We start from the raw sequence: 24,560 nt of genomic DNA on the forward strand, positions 1-24,560 counted from the left end.
ACAGTACTTTGGTCATCAGATAATGATACTTCCTTCCCTCCCAAACCACAAAGTGCTGGTGAGGTGCCGAAGAATTCCACATATGTGGACTTCGTTGCATGGTCTGCCAATTCCCTACTGCACAACAGTACTGATATGTGAGAGATTATGAAGATGTGCAAAAATAAATAATAGTAGAAACACCAAAAAATAAATCCATGTCACTGAAAATCCATTTCCAGGACAGGACAGGAAGAGCCTAAAGCTGCTGCCATGGAAATCAGTTGCGATTTGGCCACTGATCCTATAGAAGAAGGATCAGGCCCTATATAAGCAGAGTTATAAAATATCTGTTATCTCTGTTCAGCTGTATAAATTACCTTAATGTGAATTCATTTATTCCAGGGAAAAGATTTGTACTGTACCTTAGTTACTCAGCCGTCGAGTGAGTTTGTCAACCAGCACAAAACATCTGGGTATTTCCACGCGAATGATCTCCCAGGCACACAGGCTGTATTGCTTTTCTTTCAGGAAAGCATCTATCCCCTGAAAGTATTTTTTCACACTCCGACTGGTGATCTGGAGGTCCTGACTTTCCGGGTTGGTTAATTCCTTCTCCATCTGTGCTCTCAAACATGCCTCCAGCCGCTGAATTTGCTGGTAAAGGCCATTTTGGAACCTGACTATGGAAGTGGCATCCCAGGCACTTTGGGTGAGGTTTTTGCTAAAGATATTGAAGATCTCTTGGAGGATTTCTTGAATTACCACCTTGGCATTCTCCTTCTGGGCCACTGAAAGTTGGACAATATCCTGGGTGGGTTTGAAAGCTGCCCTTTCATTTATGCATTGTGAGGGGAAATTTCCGCTCTTTTCTGCAGAAGCTCTAAGCTCTCTTTGTTCACTTTGTTCTGCTGGAAGTGAAGCATGGTACATAGCCGTGATGAGATTTCAGTGGAGAAGAGCAGTATGAGGCAAATGTGCAGCAAAAACCTGGTGGTCATGATGATGTCTTTTCGCTCCTTTACTTTGTGTGGAACCTTGAGCCTGGAGTTCGTTGAGGGTCCTAGGTAGACTGCTGTGCCTTTCCTTTTTGTCTCTGAATTTAAGTATTTGGTTGGAGAATGTTTCTTTGATCATTTTCTGTTTACAAGATTTTCCTTCTTGAAGGTTTCAGAATTTTTCTTTCTGTTCTTCTTGCTGTTTTCTAGTTCTTTTACCACATTTCCTTTTTCTATCTTTCTTTCTTTCTTTCTTTCTATCTTTCTTTCTTTCTGTCTTTCTTTCTTTCTTTCTTTCTTTCTTTCTTTTTGTGTGTGCGTGAAAGTGACCACCCCTGACATACAGGCATTTTGTCATATTTTAATTTCTGTAATTGAAGAAGGTCAACCACAATTCCACAGTGGTACAGAAAAGACCTCCAATTGGTCAGACAGTGCACTTGCCATTCATTACCTCCTTCATTTGAGGGACAGAAATTGTTTAGGAATATTTAAAGTTCATTAGGCATTGAAGAAGTAAATGTCAGCGGAAAGGGTTAGGTCTCCAAAAAATATTTGGCAAATCTCAACTTTAATGATTTCCTCTGTTTTGAAGTCACATTTAAAATCTAGACAGCACAAACTATTGGCATCTTCCTTCTGTGAAACCATAAGAGAGAGAGTGCTCTGAGAAAATGACACCTTAACTCATTGTTATTTCCAGGTCTTAATATACATAGTGGAGCTCAGGAATAGATGCAGCTGAAAGGTGTGAAAATCATGTCCTGTTGATCACTCCAAGTAGCTGACAGGAGTAACAAATTGAGAAGAATTCATAAAACAGGATGAGTAATTAGTATAGTAACGCATGCTAGAGAGGTACCCACGTGGATGACTATGATTTACAATGTGGTCAGAAGGAGGTTATGCAGAGAAGTCACATTATGTATTTTTTACCAAGTGTGTCCTGGAATGAAAGAATTCAAATATTTTTTTAAAAAATGAAATTCAGTGTTCACCATTTTTGCTGGTTCCTTCTCTTTTAATATTGGCCTTCCCTTGGGCTTGGGCAGGGAAATTCTTCTGGTTTGTTTAATTCTGTTCACTTCCTGTGGACACGTTTCATTTTCTGGATCTCAAGCCCTAGCACAGACTGTTGTTCTGGAGTTTCCATCGTGGCAGGGAAATCTGTTTTAATTCAAGAAGAAAACTATTTTCACTGTAATTAAAAAAGAAAAATCACATGAAGAAAGCATGAAAACATTTTTGTGCATATTAATTTGGTTAGAGTCTCCCGAGTCTTCCTGCACTTTTATAAGAAATTTGAGATTTTTAGCTTTAAATTTTTGAAAGACACCCTGCAAAGCAGAGAAAGCAGACTTACCGCAGCCCCCAGGTTGTAATGGGCTCTGCTCCCTATTCTCCCATGACTTTCCAGGGGTGTTGGGCATCTGTATTCCACACCCGGGTGAAATCCCAGGGGAAGATGTTGCAGGGTACTGAGAGCAAATGACCAAAACTGCAAACCCAGGATATGAATGAGACCGTGCTTTTGGTCACTCTTATTGAAGTTTCACACCCCCAGCAGGCATTGTTCCAGCCTGGGGCAGCCCTGACAGGGTGACTGTAATGGAACCACGCTGATAGGGACCGGAAGGGAGATCTGACAAAGCCCTGGAAGTGATGCAGACACTCAGGCGCACTGTTTGGAAAGATTTTGTGTTCTGTGCAGAAGCCATCGTGTCATCAGTTTCCCCAGCTTTCATCACAGAAATCATTTCCTCCTGCCTGCTAGTGGAATGATGGGGGGGAGCTTAAGTGGGGATGTATTGGTGGTGTTTTTCTCCCTTTCGTCCACCTGTGGTTGGCTTTCCCACAGGAAGACCTAAAGTCATAGATGATGGATAACACTAAATGGCTCTTAAGTAGATTAAAAGCTTCTTCCACGCAGCACAGCTTCAAGACAATGTGATAGAATGATTGTCAGGCAATTCTCCTCTGCACGATAGGGGTAGTGAAGAAGTTAGACTTTGAAGAAGAGTTTGTATGGCTCCCAGGTGCAATGTGACCAGGTCAAGGCCCCTCTTCAGCCACTCCCCAAAATTGAGGTGCTGTTTCAGCATGTAGCTGTGGATATTCTGGTCCTTTCCCTAAGAAGACACCCAGAGGAAAGGTGTACATACTGACTTGCAGGGCCGCAAGGGCAGGGCCAGCACCACCTCTGGCCACAAATTTCATAAAGATGTGTCCAGCTACTGAAGATCTAATCCTCCCAGAAGAAATGGAAGAGTTTCATGGTGAGACATTCTATACCTCGTGGGAACAGCCTATACCTCCATTTTCATCCTTATAATATGATTGTGTGGTGTCTATTGCAAAGTTTGTTGTGTCGGGTGTCTTTGGAAGACTCAAGATGCACTGAGCATTGTGGTCATAGTGATGTGATAGTAATTGTTGTTACTACAGTGTTATAGTAATGTTATAGGTTCTAATTCCATGTCTAGAGTTGTGAGGCCGAAAATGTGTCTTCATGGCTTAAAATAAGCCAAAGCAAAACTCTCCAAGAGCAGAGAGGCAGTTCACGCCTCATCAGGGCATGTACGGGAGAAACCCAGCTCAGCCTCACAGGAACAAAGGATGCTGGCCTAGGCAGCAACAAAAGAATCTGTTGGACTCTCCAGTGAGTCACCGCCCCCCCGTTCCTGTGGACAGTTTGGGACTGTGATGGGGTAATGCTCACCTGACTTTGAAGTGGTGGGCGGGGGACAAAGTCAAGAGGGAAGAAATAACATGATAAAAGGGAGAGATGTTTGCCATGCTCTTCCTCTGTCTTCCAGCTACGTCTACAGCCACCATACCAAGCCACTGAAGGGCTGATGATGGGGAGAGCCTGGCTGGGGAGCAACCCTCCCAGAAGACATGTAACATATTCATGGAGTCTCATTGTGATTGTGATATGTATTCACCCAATAGTATACACAACTCCTTCTGTCCACCAAAGTACCATTGCTCCGAGATGGAGTTCCTACAGCAATGGAAAACCCCTTCTGTTGCTGTAATCTGTCTACACTACACACTTACAACAGCATAGTTACAACACCGTAACTATGCTGCTGTAGTGCCCAGGGTGTAGACATAGCCTGAGTGCAAGCAAGGCACTGTTGGTATCCATCAGCCGCTCAAAGGGGTCATGTGTGGCCGGTGGGTGAAGAGCATGACCATAGACACACCCCTTATATGCGCATGCAGTAGTGGTGGGCGGAGTGGGGTGGCCGTAACCCTCCAGGCAAGTGTGTGTCGGCCTGCACCAAAGAGAACATGTATTATTGTTGGTCTGTAGATGCAGCATTTGCCACTTGAGGGGCACTGTGAGAGTATGCTCCCAAGACTACGAATGCCTTTAGCCTCCACCACCAGGCAGTGCAGCTCCCGCCCCACTCTTAGAGCCATAACTGAGTGCCACATGTGTGTATTTGTTCTAACATTGCATTGGCCATGAAGCATCACTTTATATTGTACATGCTACATTGTGACTGTAAGATCATATTTCCTTTTGTCAAAATGTAACCACCTTATGTAAAATTGAGCAAAATGCTTTAAACGGGTCAGGCACATGATGTGAGGAAAATATACACACTGAAACTGTGTTGTGGTTACAGATGTATGTCCCAGGCCGATCGCCCTCAGTCCTGCGTCTCAGGGTATACGACACTCTAGATCTGCTAGAAGCTGTACAAAGGGAGACTGTCTCTACAGTGTAAACAGGTGAAGTGGTCTAAGACATACTTGCTTTTCTTGGGCAAGATCTCATAAGGTCAGACGACATGTCCTTCCATTTTGCTCAGTTTTGCTGTGTAACAGAATGAAAGCCGGCACCTCCTAGAGCAGAAAACCTCCCAAACATTTTAGAAACTAATCAGCCACTATATTAAGTCACACGTGCTACCCTCCCCTCTGTTTATGTCCAAAGCAGAATACAAGCAGAATAGCTGTACTGTGCTGAGAGCAGGGTGTGCTGGGAGGTCGCTACGCCCCTTGGACTCTGTCGTGCCTTTCTTAGCAACAGAATGGAGGGCTGTGGGTGTCGCCACTAGACAGGTCTGTGCTGCAGTAGGTGACAACCAAAGTATGAGGTGTATAGGAACCCATTTGTCTCTACCACTAGAGCACCAGTGCAGCTATTCCATGCCAACCCAGCAGGCTCAGGGGCAAAATAGTCCACCCAAAGCCAGATTTTTGAGCTTTGTTGAGAGGTGGCACCATTTGGCCCCATGTGTTCTGTATTTCTTGCCTCATTTCCTTGCTAAGGATATTTGTATATCATAATCTTCCCCTTTCTGTGACCACATAACTTCCTTAGCGAGTTGTTTCTAATGTCATGAGCAGTGGTGACATGTGGTAGATAAGCAGCAGTAGATGACCTTAAAACGTACAATGCGTAGCATGTCCTCAAGCTTAAGGGGGAGAAAGCCTGTGTATTGATTTGTTCTTAATCTTTATTTACAGCCTTCTACCACATTTTCTGAATTTATTTGAACACATTGGATTAGAATGAACAATCCTGGATCCTCTGGTAATGAGGGTAATTTAATGACTAATAACAATGGAAACCAAGTGCTCCACCTAAAAAAAAAGTAATAACTTGGGAGTTCTCAGGATTAGGCAGATACAGGGCCAGAAGAAGGTGTAGTGATCCTTTCCCCAAGTACAGGTTATATATCTAGTGCTCAAGATAATGTTAAAAGGTGCAGTCCAGGTACCCCACGCTACTACATTGCCCAAGGAAATGTGGTTCCCTAAGAAGGGGGCAAAGCTATGCACCAGCTAGTGCATTCCAAGATAATACATAGTCGTCATCTTCTGCACAGAAGTACAATGTATGTGCATGGTCATGAACAAAACGATGCTTGCTTGACTAATGGCAGAATTGTCAATTCCATATCCATGCCATCTTATTTTATCCTTTCGTCTGACCACTTTTCCTTGCCAAACTCTAAAGGAAAGGTCAAGCAGAGTGCACGCTAGCTGTTCTGAAGCACCAAGGTAAACCAGTTGAATGTCAAAATTGCAAAACTGATATGGAGTGGGGCTAACCCAGATATGATCCCATATTTTATTGCATTTGATAACGTGCCACACAGAATTGAAAGTGGTGGTATATTACCCTATAATACAAACAAGTAGCATCATGGGTTTTCTGTATTTCCCAAACTTGGATGACCTGCTGAGGGGGAAAATTGCTCTCATGAAACCACTAGAGTTTAGCATATCGAGTGTAGACACTTTACTTTGACAGAATGGGCAAGAAAAATATTGGCCTAGCCAAAGCATCGAAGCAACTTGATGTAACCTCTCTTCAAGCAGGCCATTTTAACTCTTCACTTTTACATACTATCTTCAGAGGCTTTCTGTAAACTCCCCGTCAGTAATGACTAAACTGGGAAAAGTCTAGGATAGAAAAAGCAGATGTAGATCATCCAAATAGACTGTTGTTGCCAAGTCTGTTGGCATCTACAGAAAACCAAGAAGGTCAGCAAGGCCAGGGCCGGCGCCGACTCTTCATGAAAAAAAAAAAATCCCATTTTTAGACCCACTCATGAGATTTTGGCTACTTTATACATGGACCTGGAAGAAGCACATCTGCTGATTTTGGGATCTGTTTTTGATTCTTAACCATGGAGCAAATTCATATCCCACCTGTAAAAAAACACGGAAAGCGAGAGATATTTTTCCTGTGGTGGTTTCTTTTCCCAATTTTTAGTGTCTTTTTTCTTCATGTTCATCCCTGTATATTTATACAAGGCACCCAGTTTACTGTTCCACCGTTTTTGTTTTGGGGAAGATGTTTTCTCCATTCTACTAGACACTGTTATGTTTATTGTCCTGCTGTACGGGGAGATTTTGGCAAACCAGAAAAGCGCCTTAAACCACGATTGCTTATTGCATGTGTGTCATGTCAGCAAGCCGTAAAGTGGCCATGCAGCAGCCTCAGCTTGACCAAGGCAGGAGGGGTGGGGCATTTGAGTGCCATAGAAAGAGCAGCTCAACCCCGTGTCCTTCCTGATAAGAATCGTGTTGAAGTTGCTGACACATGCATTTTAGAAGAGCAGGATGTGCCCTCAGAAATGTCGAATAGGACCTCAAGGCTGCAAACTCTGGGAAAAACCCACACCTGGGTAATCAATAATCAGAAGAAAACCTCTTGCTTGACCACTGAAACCGCTTGCTTAACAAGTTTTCTTTAAGGAACATGTCATTGTTTTATAATGTGTAAAATAAGGGGGAAAAGTTTGAGGTAGTGGGCCTCTTCAGGACGGGACTCTCCCTCTGGATGTATCTTGCATTCTCCAGCGGCAGACAGGCTGCCGCTGTGTCACTCGAGAGCCACACTCAGCTTGGATAATTATCAAGGGTTGGGGGTGTTTTACTAACCTGTTGAGACTAAGTAAAGTTTAGCTTTAAGTGAAAGCACTCTTGTCTTGTTCTGTTTGTGCCAGCCATCTATCATTCGGACGGCCGTGTCTCCCCTGATTTATTTCCTGACAGCAGCTCACACACAGTAAAAGTTACCAAGAGCTTTGGGTTGAAAGAACCCCGGGTAACACTGCCACCACCATAAAAACTGTTTCACAAAGCTAGAGGTTTTATAAAATGCCAAATGCTGTTGGGCTGTCCAGTCCATAAATAGCTTTTAGAAAATAACAGATCTTCCAACCAGGTCTAAATAATTATCTTCTAGATTTCCCTTACTCCTATTTTTCATCTAAGAACTATGGCACCACAACAAAATTCATGGCATATTTCCCACATCGTTTCTCCTCCTTTTCCTCTCTCTTGGTCTGTGTCAAGCTTGCTTGTACTTTTCCTTTTATGGACAGCTTCATCTCCCTGTTAGACCAAAACTGTGCTAGATAACCAGAAAGGGCCATGAAATAAACCCCTTTAATCCTAATTTCCCTTGAGGAGCTTTCCAACCTTGGGGAGCTTTTTGGCTAAAAGACAAGCTCATCTTGGCCTTTATTCCTCTGAACTTCTGACAATGTGGCAACACTTTTCATCATAACTCCTTTCACAAAAGAACAATTTCATATCTGGTGGGTTGATTGTTTTCAATTACTTGACTGTGTAGTCATGCGGGTGATGGTCAAATCCACAGATAATTGCAGCATGTATGCAACTGACATTTACAAAATAATAAAATGTTAAATTATCTTCTATGTTGAAATTTTATGACTTTCAAAAATATATACTAAATATGCAAGTCAGAATGCATCAATTCTCCCCATGTATAAATCTGTATGGTATCAATCTGCTCCTTGAACATCTCTGAGATACTTCTTTGTATAATGTCTGAGAAAATGTAAGTGCACTGATATGACACACAGGATCACAACACAGACTGACATACAAGCAGAAGGACATAAATAGACAAGACAGAGGTGCTATAGTTGTTATCTAAACACAGAATCTTACACAAGGTGAAGAACCTCCACAGGCTATGGCAAAGGTGATTCCAAGTCACAGGAATGATGTTTTTCATGCTCATACTCACAGAGTAAAACATACTCTTCAGTCTAGATTTGTTTTCATTTCAGGTCAAGGAAAAACATCACAGAAAGGGCTTTATCCTAACAGGCACTAACCGGTTCCTACTGAGCACCCTGAACTCTCAGTGAACTAGTGGGTGCTCAGCACTTCTCAGAATTGGGCCCAAAGACCGAACAAATAGAAATTTTCCATGACAGAGAAAACACAGTGACTGTAACATGCTGCATCTTAAGGACAAGATGGCAGCTGCACTAGGCAGAGAGAAAATCTACTTTAAAAAGTGAAGTATTTAGTAAATAGCCTTTAATTTACATTGCTACTAGTAGAAAGAATAGTTAGACAAAATAGGCAAGATTCTGCCACCCCTACTCACACTGAGTAATACCTCACTCTACTAACACTGATTTCAGTGGGGCTTGCTTGTGGGGTATTGGACTAGTCAACCTAAGGGTGGCAGAATCTGGCCCAACATGAGACCAATGGGCCAGATCCTCAGCTCATGGAATGCAGCCTGGCACCATTGGCTGGCTCAATATTATTAGAAGAAAACAGATAAGCCAAAGTAGAAGTTAGTTACAGAGATTGGTGTAAGAGGGTCAGAGCCAGAGCCTGACAATAAAATTCATATATATATGGAGAGAGAGAGAGATGAATGCTCCAAGGTCAGACCCAGAAAGGTCGAAGCTGTGTAAGCTTCTTGCCCTGGAAACAGTATGCTCAAAGAGAGGAGGCATGCTCTCCCAGAGTCGTGACTGGCTTCGTATGGAGTAGTTCCAGAGCATCGCACAGTGACTCCACGACAACTGGAATCAAAGTGCACCGCGTGGACAGAGAATCCTGCAGTAACTGACTGGAGAGCAGCAAAACAAAGGGGGATGAGTGAGAGACAGGCATGCTGGAATCTCCAAGAGGTGAAATTACAGGAGGCGGAGGAGTCTACGGCTTAACCGGTGGCCGCAAGGCCAGAGCAGGGTCGGTGGCCTCAAGTTTTGTGAAGCTGTTGTGCTAAATGAAGGTGGGGAGGTAGTTCCCTTTTATGGACAGCCAGTTAGATGTAAAATCCATCGTAGCAGCTGTTCTCTACTTGCCTTACATGTAAAGGGGTAAAAAGTCTCTCCGCAAAGCATAAGTGATAGGAAGTGAGTGCTCACCATGCTGGAACTTCTTAAAATGGAGGACAAACTCTCCCTTTATCTGTCTGTCTGTCCTCCCAACTGGAGAGTTCGAGAAGGAAACAGCTATGCTGTAAGAAGCCTGGGGCCAGGTATGAAATATCATCAGTATCATACCCAGAAACTACTCATTTGAAACCCCAGATATCTACGTAGATCAGGAAATGTCTAGAAAGACGCAATTAGCTTTCTCTCTCTCTCTCTCTCTCTTTTTAATATTTACCTTTTTTAAGAACAGGGTTGTATTTTTGGTGTCTTACGAGGTTTGTGCACATGGTTTTTACTTAGCTGGTGGCAACAGCTGATTTCTATTTTTTTTTCCTTTTCCTTTCTCAGCTCTTCCCTGGAGGGGGAGTGAAATTATAGTGATAAACCTGCTGGTGGCATCAGATCTAGTGAGGCTTCACCTCTCCACCAACTTTTGTGTAGGTGGATTGTGGTTCTGAAAATACTCTTAGTCACTGAAAGGACTGGGGCAGGGAATCTAATGGGAGCAGAGCTGAGACAGATGCTGCAGATCTGTGTCTGGAGAGACCTTTTTGATCGGTGCAGAAACCATAGAATCTGCTGAGTGTGGAGATGGAATGACAGCCACTTCCATGAGGAAGTCTACGGACGAACCCGCCCCTCCTTCTTCCTGTCCCTGAGTGGAAGCATATGGGAGAATCTCAGTGGGGGATATTTACACAGTTTTCCTCTCTTTTAAGAAATGGGAGCTGGGCTTTCCCACGGGCATTGGCTGCTCCTTATGATACAAGTGATATTGTCAAAGAGCTCAACTGAATTCTCCACTCAGCATGGCCCCTTTTTTAATTCAAGGTCTGCTGGCAAGAGTGGGAATAGTTTCTCTCTGGCACAGAATAGGTTTGGGGCAGTTAGACTTTTTCAGAAGAATTCAGTATTGTTCCTGGATAGTAACTGACTGATGTATTCCCCCTGTCATAAGTATAAAGGGAAGGGTAACACCTTTCTGTATACAGAACTATGAAATCCCTCCTTCACCTGTAAAGGGTTAAGAAGCTAGGATAACCTTGCTGGCACCTGACCAAAATGACCAATGAGGAGATAAGTTACTTTCAAAGCTGGAGTGGGGGGGAACAAAGGGTTTGTCTGTCTGTCTGTGTGATGATTTTGCCGGGAACAGATCAGGAACGCTCTTCAGAACTCCTGTAAAAAGTTAGGAAGCAATCTAGCTAGAAATGCATTAGATTTCCTTTTGTTTAAATGGCTGGTAAATAAGCTGTGCTGAATGGAATGTATATTTTTATAACTTAAGGTTTTGCCTAGAGGGATTCTCTATGTTTTGAATCTGATGACCCTGTAAGGTATTTACCATCCTGATTTTACAGAGGTGATTCTTTTACTGTTTCTTTCATTAAAATTCTTCTTTTAAGATCCTGATTGCTTTTTCATTGTTGTTAAGATCCAAGGATTTGGGTCTGTGTTCACCTATGCAAATTGGTGAGGATTTTTATCAAGCCTTCCCCAGGAAAGCGGGTGTAGGGCTTGGGGGGATATTTTGGGGGAAAGACCTCTCCAAGTGGCCTCTTTCCCTGTTTGTACCTTGAGGAAGTTTTTAACCTAAGCTGGTAAGAATAAGCTTAGGGGGTCTTTCATGCAGATCCCCACATCTGTACCCTAGAGTTCAGAGTGGGGAAGGAAGCTTGACACCCCCAAACTGGGGGCTGCATTTTAGAGGTGACAGAGAAGCTTTGATAATCCTCGTTCTAGTGCCCTATTCCCGCTCTCATTACTCACATGTAATTTTGTTTGTGGTGTGCACTCAGGAATGAATTTTGTCTGTGCTGTGCTCACACAAAAATGATGGAACCGAATGTGTGTGTGGGACACACAAATGATGAGCATTCATGGAAGCCCACACTTAATGGGCGGGGGTGATGCTTGTAAATGTATTGTGGGGAGGTGGTATGTGAAGGCACACAAACCTGATTGATGGAGTTATGAGCAAGCTAATTAAATGGTAACTTAACTGGTGTGTGTTTGAGGGTGTATACTGTCTTGATTGGTGCACTCTTCTCCCCCCCGCACCTCTCCCCCCCAGCAGTAGTTTGGCCTCTTCCAGCACATCTACTCCACCAAACATCCACAAGAAGAAGTTATCTGCTCGGGAAAAACAACCAAGGAAAAAGTAGCAGAGGAAAAAGAGGCAGAGATCAGGTGTGGTGCACGGTTTGTTACAGTGGAAAGACTAATTATCACTCCATAGCTCCTTTTTTCCTATGGAAGTACAGTGAACTTGCACACTGATTCATCCGTGTATCTAAGTATGTTCCCAACTGAAAGCATGAACACCAGTACAATGGGTCACATACTAGAAGTCACGTGCATAAGTACTTTCTGGACTTGGGGTTTTAAGGCTGAACAATAATAGAGTGTTTGGTTGGATTTTTTTTTAACCAAATCACTACCACTCTGTTGCCATTTTGTATAAAATAATAATTTATTCCAATTAATCTACGATAACATATAAATAAGAGCAATAAATAATAGACTGATATAAATATCCTGTTACAAATATCATAAAATGATCTGAAACTATTTCCACAATGCACAAATAGAATAAATAGTGGCAACAGCTTTTAAAATTCCACTGCATCTCATTGTAAATCATGTCTAAAATGTTCATTGATTTCAGTCCTTCTAAAAAGGTTGGTATTTTTAATTTCTAAACTTCTTTGTGACTTTGTCCTGTAGTTGAAAACTGCATAATTCCACTTGGATTCTCTTGCCAGCGCTGATGCTGAACTGCTTGTCTGCTAGAGGAAATAACTGGTATCTCTTCACCTTCATCCTGGTGAGCTGAAGGTCCGTCCTTCCGTCCTGGTAAAAGAGTCCCGCTTTCCATCATTGCAACCAAACCTGTCTCCAGATGCCCAGCTGGCTGATGAGTCTATGTTGGAATCTCTGAATGGAACTCCTGCCTCAGGGAGCTTGTTTGGATGCTGTTCCAGTTCACATGTGTTATGCTGTAATACTGTGGTTATACTGCATGTTACAGTTCGGAGGTGAGATTGGATCAGAGAAGAGATCATAGAAATATAGAGCAAACACACAATGTCAACAATGTTTAAGGTCCAGCCCTTTCTTTTAAAATTCTTAATTGTCTTGTAACTTTTTTGTATCGATATCCTTCATTTTGCATTTTAAACCTGAGTAAATGAACAGAATATTATCACATAAAATGAAATTTGTGCATTTGGAATTTCATGAGAGTGAATGTATGGCGTAATACGTCAAGCATTATAGTGTTAGACGTCACTGTGGGAAGAATCTGCAGAGAGGAGGGATTTCACTGCACCCGTCTGTCTTCACCTCAGTAGTTGCAGCATCCGGAGCTGAAATGAAATCGGAAATAGTTGAAACACAAAGGGAAAAAATATAATTTTCATTGAATTGATCTCAAGAAATTAAATGAAAATATCTTTTCCACACGTAAGCTCACAAGTCTTTTAGTATGTTCATATTTTTTTAAAAAGTCTTTAGGAAGCTTCTCAAACCTTGGAATACTAGAAACAGTTCTCATGAGGACAGATTAATTAATAGCCATGCTGATAATTGTAGAAACACACTACGTATGTTGAAGTCAGAGTACTTTGGTCATCAGATAATGATACTTCCTTCCCTCCCAAACCACAAAGTGCTGGTGAGGTGCCGAAGGATTCCACATATGTGTACTTCGTTGCGTGGTCTGCCAATTCCCTACTGCACAACAGTACTGATATGTGAGAGATTATGAAGATGTGCAAAAATAAATAATAGTAGAAACACCAAAAAATAAATCCATGTCACTGAAAATCCATTTCCAGGACAGGACAGGAAGAGCCTGAAGCTGCTGCCATGGAAATCAGTTGCGATTTGGCCACTGATCCTATAGAAGAAGGATCATATATAAGCAGAGTTATAAAATATCTATTATCTCTGTTCAGCTGTATAAATTACCTTAATGTGAATTCATTTACTCCAGGGAAAAGTTTTGTACTGTACCTTAGTTACTCAGCCTTCGAGTGAGTTTGTCAACCAGTACAAAACATCTGGGTATTTCCACGCGAATGATCTCCCAGGCACACAGGCTGTATTGCTTTTCTTTCAGGAAAGCATCTATCCCCTGAAAGTATTTTTTCACTCTCCGACTGGTGATCTGGAGGTCCTGACTTTCTGGGTTGGTTAAGCCCTTCTCTGTCTGTGCTCTCAAACATGCCTCCAGCCGCTGAATTTGCTGGTAAAGGCCACTTTGGAACTTGACTATGGAAGTGGCATCCCAGGCACTTTGGGTGAGGTTTTTGCTAAAGATGTTGAAGATCTCTTGGAGGATCTCTTGAATTACCACCTTGGCATTCTCCTTCTGGTCCACTGGGAGTTGGAGGACATCCTGAGTGGGTTTGAAAGCTGCCCTTTCATTTATGCATTGTGAGGGGAGATTTCCACTCACTTTCTGCAGAAGCTCTAAGCTCTCTTTGTTCACTTTGTTCTGCTGGAAGTGAAGCATGGTACAGAGTCGAGATGAGATTTCAGTGGAGAAGAGCAGTATGAGGCAAATGTGCAGCAAACACCTGGTAGTCATGCCGATGTCTTCCACTTCTTTTCTTTGTGTGAACCTTGAGCCTGGAGTTTGTTGAAGGTCCTATGTAGACTGCTGTGTCTTTCCTTCATGTCTCTGACTTTAAATAATTGGCTGCAGAATTTTTGTTTCATCATTTTCTGGGGTTTTTTTAAAGGTTTTTCCCCCCTGGAGGCTTCAGTCTTTTTCTTTCCGTATAATTCACTGCTTTCTAGATTCTTTTTCCACGCTTCCTCCTTTTTGTATTGTTGTGAAAGTGACCAAACCCCTTTCACTTATGCTGGATCCACATACATACAGGCTTTTCATGATGCCTTAATTTAAAGATCTAATTTAATAAGATCATCCACACTTCAGAAGTGGTAATGAGAAGACTGCCAATTCATCAAACCCTACACTTTTCTCATTTATCACTTTCTGCATTTGACAGACAAAACTAGTTTAGGTATATTTAAAGTTTTGAGGCCTGGAGGAAGTGGGAGGAAAGCGTTGGCCTCCAGGGAGCTGGAACAGTTTGTGTAGTGGGGCTGTTGAGAGCCATTGAACCAAACTGTAAATCGTGAATATGAAGGAAACCACTTCAAGCCAGGGCGTATGGCAGCACCTATGTTAGGCCTCCCAAAAATAATGGTAAATTTCAACTTCAGTCATGCAACCTGAAAAGCACACTTAATATGTAGACACCAGAAAATATCGGTATCTTCCTTCTGGGAAAACACAGGAGATAGAGAGTGAGCTCTGAGAGAATGGAACCTTTTTTCATTTTATGTTTACTTCCAGATCTGAATGTATATACTGTAGCTGAGCAATCGATGCAGTTAGATGGTGTGAACCTGTTGTCCTGTTGGTCACTCTGAGTAGCTGACAGTGGTGAAAAATGGAGGGTAATTCGTAAAAGAGGATGAGCAATTAGTTACACATACTAGAGAGGTACCCACATGGATGATTGTGATTTACAGTGTGACCAGAAGGAGGTTATGAAGAAAAGTCCGGATTTGTATTTTTAAGAGGCATGTCCCTGGGTTGTAGTCATTCAAAGAAGTTTTTAAAAATCAAAATCAGTGTTCACCATTTTGGCTAGTTCCTTCTCTTAACTTTTTTGTTTTCCCCTTGGCGTGGGCAGGGAAATTCTTCTGCTTTGTTTTAGCCTCTTTGTTTCCTGTGGTCACATTTCATTTTCTGGTTCTCTTCCCCAGCACAGACTGTTGTGTGCTGGATTTTGCCATCATGGCAGGAAAATGTGTTTTCCTCCAAAAAGAAAACTCTTTTCACTGAAATTAGAAAGGAAGAATCACCTGAATAAACCATGAAAACATTTCTGTGCATATTAATTTGGTTAGAGTCTCCCAAGGCTTCCTGCACTTTGATAAGAAATATCAGAGTCTTGCATCAGCTACATGAAAGTTTCTGAATAGTGCAGAGAAAGCAGACTTACCAGAGCCCCCAGATTGCCATGCACTACCCTCCCCATTCTCGCATTACTTTCCATGGGTGTTGGGGACGTTTATCCCACACGAGGCTGAAGTCCAGAGAAGATGTTGAGGAGAGAGGGAAATAAGTACTGTAGTATGAATACTAGGAGAGGATAAGGTAACAAAGTAATCGCAGGGTAATGTGGGGCGGGGGAGCCAAATCATCTTTTTCAGTAAATCTATATAGTGACAACAATTTAGGGGCACTGGAATACTTGTTGTTGTATGGCTGCTGAAAGCCATTGAACAAAACTGTAATCACTGTATATGATGGAGACCATGCATTCACTTGCTTATATTACTTGATGCTGCTCAACCCCAGCACCCCTACTTCCATCTTCCCTGCAGCAAGTAGGCAAAGAACCAGTCTATTATTTGAGAAAAGTTGGTTACAAGGGCCTCAGAGCCTGCTGCAGAGGATCCGTGCAGGGGTAGAGCCCTCTGCTTATGCCTCTTCCCTGTACCACAGGGAAGGGTGTCTGGAGTGAGATGAGGTGCCGTGGAGTCAGATGCTTTTGCACCCAGTTCCCTCTCGGGGTGTTCTCCATACAGTTATGACCCATGTGTGGGGCCTGGAATGAGCAGGTGCGCATTGAGCTGGGGCAGTGCTACTCCAGGTCTGGTGGGTGTATCTCTCCATGTCAGCTGCACAAAAATGATACCTACAGAGAGTGTCTGAGGCAACTGCAGTGTGAAGGAAGTCCTGGTTTCATGGCTGTAATGGAACCTCGCTGACAGGGACCAGAACGGGGCTCTGAGTGGTCCCAACAACTGATGCAGAAACTCAGTAGCTCTGTGTGAAAAGACCTAGTGTTCTGTGTAGAAGCCACAGGCTCATCTGCTTCTATGATGAAGGCTGGGGACAAACCTGTGAGTATCCCCTCCTGCCTGCCAGTGGAAGGATAAAAGTGAGCTGAAGTGGGGATGTATTATTAGCATGTTCCTCCCTTTTTATCCCCCTGTGGTTGGCTTTCCCACAGGAAGGCCTGAAATCTTAGATGATACATGTCATCACATGGCTTCTTCAATAGATGAATGGATTGTTTTCCACATAGCACAGCTTATAAACAATATGATGGGATGAATGTCAGGAGGTTCCCCACTGCACTCCATGGGCAACAAAGCAGTTAGAGTCTGAAGAGTTTGAATGCCTCCAGGTGCTATATTATGGCCATGTTCCACCAGAGAGGGGGGTATACATTATGGGGGTGGTGACTTTTTCATGCAGTCTAATTTTGCTCTCATTATTCTCAGATGATTGTTTTGTGTCAATATAACCTTTGGCTCCAACTACATGAAGGAGTGAATGAAAAGAGAAAGATTTGGGCAGGAAAGAACTTGGACAGCTGATGGCTACAGCTCTTGGAAAAAACTGCACCATAAGAAAAGAGAGGCATTTGTTTTAAGAGTTAACTCCTTGTACATGCCTCTAAACCAGCAGGTCCCAAACTGAGTTTCCTGAATCAGTGGCAGTACATGGAGTACTGGGTGATGGTCTTCAGAGAACTGGCAGATCCCACGTTCCTTTAAAGACCACTAAAATTATATAAATGCGTTTCTAGTACTACCTTTCTTTGTAAGCGTTTGGTGTACCTGCCACACAAATGTTACGTGATCCTGAATGGGAGGGGAAAGGATCAATTTTTGTAAGATGAGGCCCACATAATGAAATGTTTGAGAACCCCTCAGCTAAAGAGAACAGAGGGCAAAAGCTTCTGCAATGCTGCCATCTGTTGACTGTGAAGAATTTAGTCTCCTATTAGAGACACCATAGTTTGGACTGTGTTAGAAAAGGGATTTAAAACGGGACATACCTTCCTGGGTTTTTTCCCAAAGGCAGTTTTTCCCCAATCAGTGTAAAAATTCACACACACTTTGTTTTTTTACTATTTGAACATTTAATGTAGTGGTTGTTTGACTTCTTTAAAAACTTTTAAATAAGAAATCTCCAGATTTAGAGTGTGACTTAAATTAATGCTAGACAATGATGGGACTGAGTAATAGCTCTTCAAAAATACTATCTACATACCCAAACTTGGCAAAGAGATCCTTACAAGATTTGGTCCAATGGATGGTTTTTGTTTTTGTTTTTTGCTTTCAAGTAATTTTTAACTATTGGGTTTAGAGTAATTTTTAGTCATTCACAGCTCAACTGAAATTCTGATGCACTGTGCTCCTTCAGCTGGTGGTTGTTGGTGCAACATGGAGTCCCTAAGCACACATGCTTGTTTTGGGAGCACCAAGGGGAGAGCAAAGGGAAGCAGCAGCAGATGCTTACAAGCCTGAGTGACAGGAGGGGTTGGGTATGTACAAGCTTGATGGTGTTTGTGAGCCAAGTATATCCAAACCTGAGTGGTGGAGGGGGAAAATTAGACCCACGTAAGCCTCCCTGATGGTGGTGGGGGGGGAGATACGGAGTCTGTGCACATGGAAACCTGACAGTTCACACACATCTCATTGGGGAGGACGGGGACAAGCAACTTTGTACCACGACAGCCTGAAGTCTTCCCCTTAGGATGCCTGTGTCTCCATCCTCCCTTTCATTTCATCACAGTGAGCTCCTACTCCAAACACTTGCAACTACAAATGTTGTGGGTGAAAATGATCTGTTAACGGGCAGAAACACAAAAGCTGCAGAGTTGCGGTTGTGGTGTGTGGTCTGTTGGAGTGGTCAAACTAGTTACCCAAGCTATTTTTCTTATGGAGTCACTGCTGAATCAGGGTTTATATGCACAATGTACTTGAGCTTGTTCTCAAGTTTAACTACTTATGTCAAAGGAAAGCTCGTGTACTTAAAGTTAGGCAAATGTTTACAAGTCCTTTGCTGAACTGGAGTCTTAAGGGAAAACAAGAGAAGATTTTTATTGGGTCTCTGTTTTTTTAAAAAAATCTAATTAGTACAAATCACTACTGCTGTAGGTTGCTATTTTGTAGCAATAAATATTTATTTATAAATATTATAAAACCTCTGAAAAAATAAATAAAAGCAATACATTAATATTGTGAATAAATATAAATGGATCAACATAAAAACACTTTTACAAATCCAGTAAAATGATCTGAAAATCTTTTCACAGTGCAGGAAAAGAATATATATTTACACTAGTTTAAAATTTCAGAGTGCCTAATTATAAGTGACCTAGAAACTGGGATATTCTTCTTTCTTTGTTATCCTTGCCACAAAATACACCTCCAGAAGTTTCCCTTGCTTATGAGTCTATGTCCGGATCTTTCCATGCGACTGTCGTTCCAGGCAGCTTGTGAGGGTATTTTGCATGAGATGTAGGCAGAGGTGAAAGTAAGGCGGTCCGGTCCGAAATACTGGCAAATGCCGGTACACTGTGCCATACCAGATCGGCTTCCTGAGGCTGGCCATTTAAAGGGTCTTGGGCTCCTGGCAGCGGCTGGAGCCCAAGGCCCTTTAAATTGCTGCCAGAGCCCTGCTGCCAGAGCCGCTGGGTAGCGGAGGCAGCTCAGGCCGTGATTTAAAGGGCCCTTTAAATCTCCACCGAAGCCCTTGGCCACCGCCGCTACACTGGGGGCTCTGGCAGGGGGCTCGGATAGCGATTTAAAGAGCCTGGGGCTCCAGCCGATGCAGGGAGCCCCAGGCCCTTTAAATCTCCACTAGAGCCCCAAGCCCCGGGGTAGCGGAGGCAGCCAAGAGCCCCTGGGGCTCTGTCGTCAATTTAAAGGGCCCGGGGCTCCACTGTGGTAGCGGCGGACGGAGCCGCAGGTCCTTTAAATCACCCCGAGCTCTGGCACACCCAGCCGCCTCTGCAGCTGGTAGCCCGGGATTTAAAGACCTGGGATTTAAAGGCTGGGCCTCTTCCGGTTGAGGCCATGCCTCTTCCGGTTGTGGCCCTACCCCCTGCTCAGGACTGTGGCATACTGGTAAGTCCTTTAAGTTACTTTCACTTCTGGATGTAGGAAATCTGTTGGAGGATCTCCTGGATGGCCACTTTGGCAGTCTCTTTCTGGGTTTCTCTGGGCTATTTTCAGCAAAATCTTCTGTTTAACATTTTCTCATGTGAATAAGTCAGTCTGGTAATGGCAAGGAGGACATAAATAGTGCAGTTGAAGTTTGGCAGTTTGCTTAATTTAAGATGGACTGATAAGAGTCTCGAAAGCTGCTGATTCGAGATTCAATTTAGAGAGGAAGGACTCCAGTGGAGGTGCAGTTTCATTCAGCTGTTTTCATAGCATCATTACTGGAAGCATCACGTGCTGGAATGAAAAAGGGGAATGGTTCAAACATGGAGAGATTCAAATGCCAAATAGAGGCCATCTTTTTCTAACCAGATGTCAAATCCTAAATCCTGAGCCTTCGTGCACTTGTCATCTTGTCACAATTTGTTGTTACTAAACCTGTTGAAGTTAAGGGTAAACAAAAGAAAGAAAAGCAGAATAAGAAGCCTCGGCCATCCCTATGTGCAAAATGAGTTGATGGGATAGAAGAGTGTGAACACAGACCCCCCGTTTTCTGGTGTCCTAACTGGAACGTTGTCTAACGAGGCAGTTGTTGAAAGGGGGCTTCTCACTGTTCTTTTCTATTTGGCATAGTTAGTTATCACTTAACAATATTTTGTCTTTAGTTAGCAGTTATGATATATTTGTATATTTTTCATATAGAATATTGTGTGTGGTAGAGAAGCACTAAATTATATGCTACTCTGAAAAGATTTGAGCACGCGTTTGAAATAGCTGTATGCATAAAATTACTGTGGGAGAAAGATTGGGCCCGACGTATTAGGAGTTATAACCCTTTCAGCCATCTTTCACCAGCTGTTTTATTCAAATAATATTATTTGAGTTTTTCTAGGAAAAAAGAAAAGATGGTACCTTCATTTTCAAGTCTCTTGGTGAGTTTGTTGAGCATGAGGAAACATCTGGATATTTCCACACGGATGATCTCCCAGGCACACCGGCTGTATTGCTTTTCTTTCAGGAAATCCTCTATTGTCTGGAAGTATCTCTTCAGTTTGAGGCTGGTGAGCAGGAGGTTCTCATTTCCTGGGTAGGTTACCTCCTTTTCCATCTCAGCACTCAAACACGTCTCCAACTTCTCAATCTGCTGGTGAAGTCCATTCTGGAATTCCTTTATGGAAGTCCCATTCCAGGCAGCTTGGGTGAGATTGTTGTTAAAGATATGGAAGAGCTCTTGGAGGATCTGCTGGATGGCTACCTTGGCATTCTCTTGGTGGGACAGTCGGAGCTTGAGGATATCTCTGGGCTTGAAAGCTATCCTTTCATTTAGACATTGGAAGGGAAAGTTGCCACCCATTTTCTCCAGACGCTCTAAACTCTCGCTGTTCATTCTGGTTTGTAGAACATGCAGCCTGTTACAGTCCAGACATGAGATTTCCCTGGAGAAGAGCAGCACAAGGCAACATTGCAGCAAACTCCTGCTGATCATGATGATGTCTTAGATTCCCTGTGTTTGTGTAGAACTTGAGCAACCGGTGCCTGTTCAAGGTCTTCTGTAAACTTTTGTGTTTTCGACCCATGTCTCTGAATTTAAGTAGGAATTTAAGGATTCTGTAGGAAGAGATTTTTCTTTCATCACTTTCTACTTTTCAAGCTTTTGCCTGCTTGAGGTTTTTACTTTCATTTTCCTCCTTTCTATTTAGTGGAAGCGAACAAGGCATTGGAAGAACAAAATCACAGTCATTACCTTTTTTTAGAAGAAAGAATCCCTATATTTCTTTCCTTAGGGCCCCCGCCCCACCCTCTTAGATAAAGAAAATTTAAAGGGTAAGAAGAGTGATGCTTAACTGTTTCATCCAGTTACAGGTTAGAGTAGGGACCTGTCTGTCTACTCCCAAGTATCTGTAGTTAGTAGTGCTAGGCAGATCTAAACATCTGTTACATCAGTAAGTTACATCAGCAAGACTATCGGTCTTATGAGAGAGGAAAATCCCTGTGTGTAGGGAATACCAGAGGATGGACAGAGTGCACTGAGAAACTGGGAGGTTTACTTAAGAAACTGATAACTGAAAATACTGTTCCAGAGTAGGAGCCGTGTTAGTCTGTATTTGCAAAAAGAAAAGGAGGACTTGTGGCACCTTAGGGACTAACAAATTTATTTGAGCACAAGCTTTTGTGAGCTACAGCTCAATTAGTTAGTCTCTAAGGTGCCACAAAACCTCCTTTTCTTTTTGAAAAGACTGTATGGTTGGTAATATGCTAGAGTGACTGACATAAATGAATGTTACTTTCAAACGTGTTTCCCTTTTCACCATTCAAGCTTTATTCTTTTTTTCAATGTGCATTTCACTGAGCTTGGGCATTGAAATTCAAGTGGGCTGATGAGTGAAGTTTGCATCCTGTAGCAAGTTTCACTTTCTGTTTTTCATACCATAGCACTAGGCTGTCATGTTGGAGTTTCCATCAGTGAAGGGGAATGGTTTTCAACCCAAAAATTGAAAAGGAATATTTTCATATTAATTTTAAAGAAGGAAAAGAAGAAAACATGACCATATTTCTGTTCGTGTCACTTCTTTTACATCTCCCTCTCCCATCACCTCAAGCGCTTTTTAAAATCATAATCTAGAGTTTTGCATAAACTATTTGGAAGCGTCACTGTAAAGAAGGCAGTTTATTGTACATAAGTGTACCATAAATATTCCATATAAGGGAGCCAATCATACCAGAGGTGCTGCACCCCAATCTTGCATTTACTCCACTGGGAGTTCTGCATGTGCATTTCCTGGAAGCTGAAGCTTCAGGAGATAATAGTTATATGAAAGAGCGAGAAATTAAAAAAATCTGAATCTTAGCTGTTCTTGTTCAAGTAAGAAAGCTATGGGAATAAAGACACAAAGTCTCTCAGCATATTTTCATCAGCAATCAGCCTGTTTTCTGGGAAAGGTTAGATGCAGACTGAGCTGGGTGAAATATTTGCTAGAATTTGATGAAATCCTGTATATTTAAATTTCAGTGAAAAGAGCAGGAAATTTTATTGGAATATTTTTCTTCTGTGTCAGCCAGCTTAATTTGAATGTGAAATAAGAGATTAGTTTAGCCCCTTTTCCAATAGGCAAATCTGCAAATAAATTCAGAATTTGCTAATGGATTTATTTAAACTGATTTGACAAATGATTTATACACATTCCGCTCTGATTGCTCAGGACCTCGTCACCACACTCATTTCCCTATGAGTATTTGCTATTCATAATTTGCTACTTGTTCTGTGTGGTGGTTCACCTGAGTCAATGCTATTGTGTCTGTTCCTGGGATGGTTGCCTTCAAGTTCAAAACTGCTTTCCAGATGGCTGCATGAAATTTTCTGGAGAAAAGTCTCTTTAAAATATGTATTTATATGAGTGTTTCTTATACTTTCTCACTCCAGAGATGTTCTTTTCTAACAAAAACTCACACGTACAAATATTTCAGAAAATGTTTACAAAGGGCCAAACATTTTTCATAAATGTTTAATCAGTCTCAAATGTTCAGGCTGTGGCTGAAGTATGTGGTTGGCAGCGCTACTGTTGACTGATAGCTCTTCAGAACTACTATCCACCTACACCAAACTTGGTAGAGAGGAGGATCCTCGCTAGATCTGATGCCACCGGCAGGTTTATTACTATAATTTTAAATGTTGGGTTTAGGTAATTTTTAGGCATTGTTGATGTTATAACTGAAAGTTTAATCCATTCTGTACACCAAACTGGTTGTTGGTGGCAAGGAGCACACACGCCTGATGTGGAGGGGTGGCACCAGCTGGTCAGAAAACTGGGGGATAGAATTGCTGACTTGAGTGTACACAAGCCTGATTCATATGACTTGATTTGTTTGTGTGTGTGTGTGTGTGTCAGGTGGAGGCCGGGGGAAAGGGGAGGAGTCTCTATAAGACTTATTACTTTTAAAGTGATATTATGAAGTTGTTGTCATGAAATTTCATCATCACAGGAAACCTCTTTCTATGTGTATCCATCCGGTTGGACAGGACCTCCAGAAGGTACTCACTAGGCTGAGGACAACGGGGACACTTAACTTTAAAACTGTGTTTCTGAGTTGGCGAAGTTGGTGTTAAGGAGAATGGGGGTTAGGAGTGGAAAGTTACTGAAGGTCAACAAAGAGACAGATGACAAAACCAAAAGGTTCTAAAAGAAATCACAGGGGGAAGACCCACAGGACATTTGGGCAAGAGGAAGGAAGGGGATGAACTGGCCAAGGCCAGGTTATGTGAGCTGGAGGAGAATGCTCTGTTTTTGTGCATATAAGTGATGCATTGCAACAGAAGGATGTTGGATGACCCCAAGTGATTCTGATACAGGCTCATAGAATGGCCTGGTGTGTTGAGGAAACTGAGGCAGGGAATTGCAGATAGGGTTTACAATTTTTGTTCCATTTTCTGTATTTCCGAGTGATTAATTAAAGAGCAATAGTGTGTTAGAATCCTGTGCAAAGTGTCTCCGTATTATAATCTACACGTACTACATGGCCCCTGGAAGAGGTAAACACCTCTGGGTATATTTCTGGGAGAGGACATGTTAAAGCACATTCTGAGCTTCAAAGACTTCCCAGTTGACATGTTGAATGAGCCCCCACTGTAACGCTGACAGGCTGAAGTTGTCAGCAGGCAGGATTGAACCTTGGACATTTGAACCTTAGTGTATGAGCCTTGACTGTGTGAACATGTGACAATGCGTGTTAAGCCATGGTTGTAGCAGACTCCTCAGTCTCTAAATGGTTCAGGTGCCAGTAGAGGGTGACAGAGCACCACACCATCCAGGCACGGGTTGCATATTTCCCCTCGCTGAGGAAGCCCAAGCCAAGCTTCAGAGACTTCCCAGCTGATATCCCAGCTAGGGTGACCAGACAGCAAGTGTGA

General features: G+C 42.6%; 3 protein-coding genes across 3 annotated transcripts in view; all 3 read right to left on the bottom strand.

Annotated features, from left to right (window-relative positions):
* LOC122465767 (interferon tau-2-like) overlaps window positions 1-1,229 on the bottom strand; it is a 2,058-nt gene extending 829 nt beyond the window's left edge. Inside the window, 2 exon segments of the mRNA XM_043546247.1 lie at window positions 414-848; window positions 851-1,229. Coding sequence (XP_043402182.1) covers window positions 414-848; window positions 851-980 — 565 coding nt within the window. The 5' untranslated portion in view covers window positions 981-1,229.
* A 12,453-nt stretch (window positions 1,230-13,682) lies between these two features.
* On the bottom strand, window positions 13,683-14,258 carry LOC122465768 (interferon beta-like). Its single transcript, XM_043546248.1, has one exon. It carries the CDS (start codon window positions 14,256-14,258, stop codon window positions 13,683-13,685), a length of 576 nt encoding a protein of 191 aa, XP_043402183.1.
* Window positions 14,259-19,907: 5,649 nt separating this feature from the next.
* LOC119566690 (interferon beta-like) lies at window positions 19,908-21,152 on the bottom strand. Its single transcript, XM_037903082.2, has 2 exons — window positions 20,567-21,152; window positions 19,908-19,951 (listed from the first exon to the last, which is right to left on the bottom strand). Exons 1-2 carry the CDS (start codon window positions 21,138-21,140, stop codon window positions 19,908-19,910), a joined length of 618 nt encoding a protein of 205 aa, XP_037759010.1. The 5' UTR covers window positions 21,141-21,152.
* Between the last annotated feature and the right edge of the window lie 3,408 nt (window positions 21,153-24,560).

This window comes from Chelonia mydas, chromosome 5, assembly GCF_015237465.2.
Source record: "Chelonia mydas isolate rCheMyd1 chromosome 5, rCheMyd1.pri.v2, whole genome shotgun sequence".
Lineage (NCBI taxonomy): Eukaryota > Metazoa > Chordata > Testudines > Cheloniidae > Chelonia > Chelonia mydas.

What these genes read in the sequence shown, in the direction of transcription:
- LOC122465768 (XM_043546248.1), bottom strand. Translation starts at nt 14,258, where the DNA reads ATGACTACCAGGTGTTTGCTGCACATTTGCCTCATACTGCTCTTCTCC.
- LOC119566690 (XM_037903082.2), bottom strand. Translation starts at nt 21,140, where the DNA reads ATGATCAGCAGGAGTTTGCTGCAATGTTGCCTTGTGCTGCTCTTCTCC. An exon ending in CAAGAGACTTGAAAATGAAG is followed by an intron (nt 19,952 to 20,566) that starts GTACCATCTTTT and finishes TTTTCATTCCAG; the next exon opens with CACGTGATGCTTCCAGTAAT.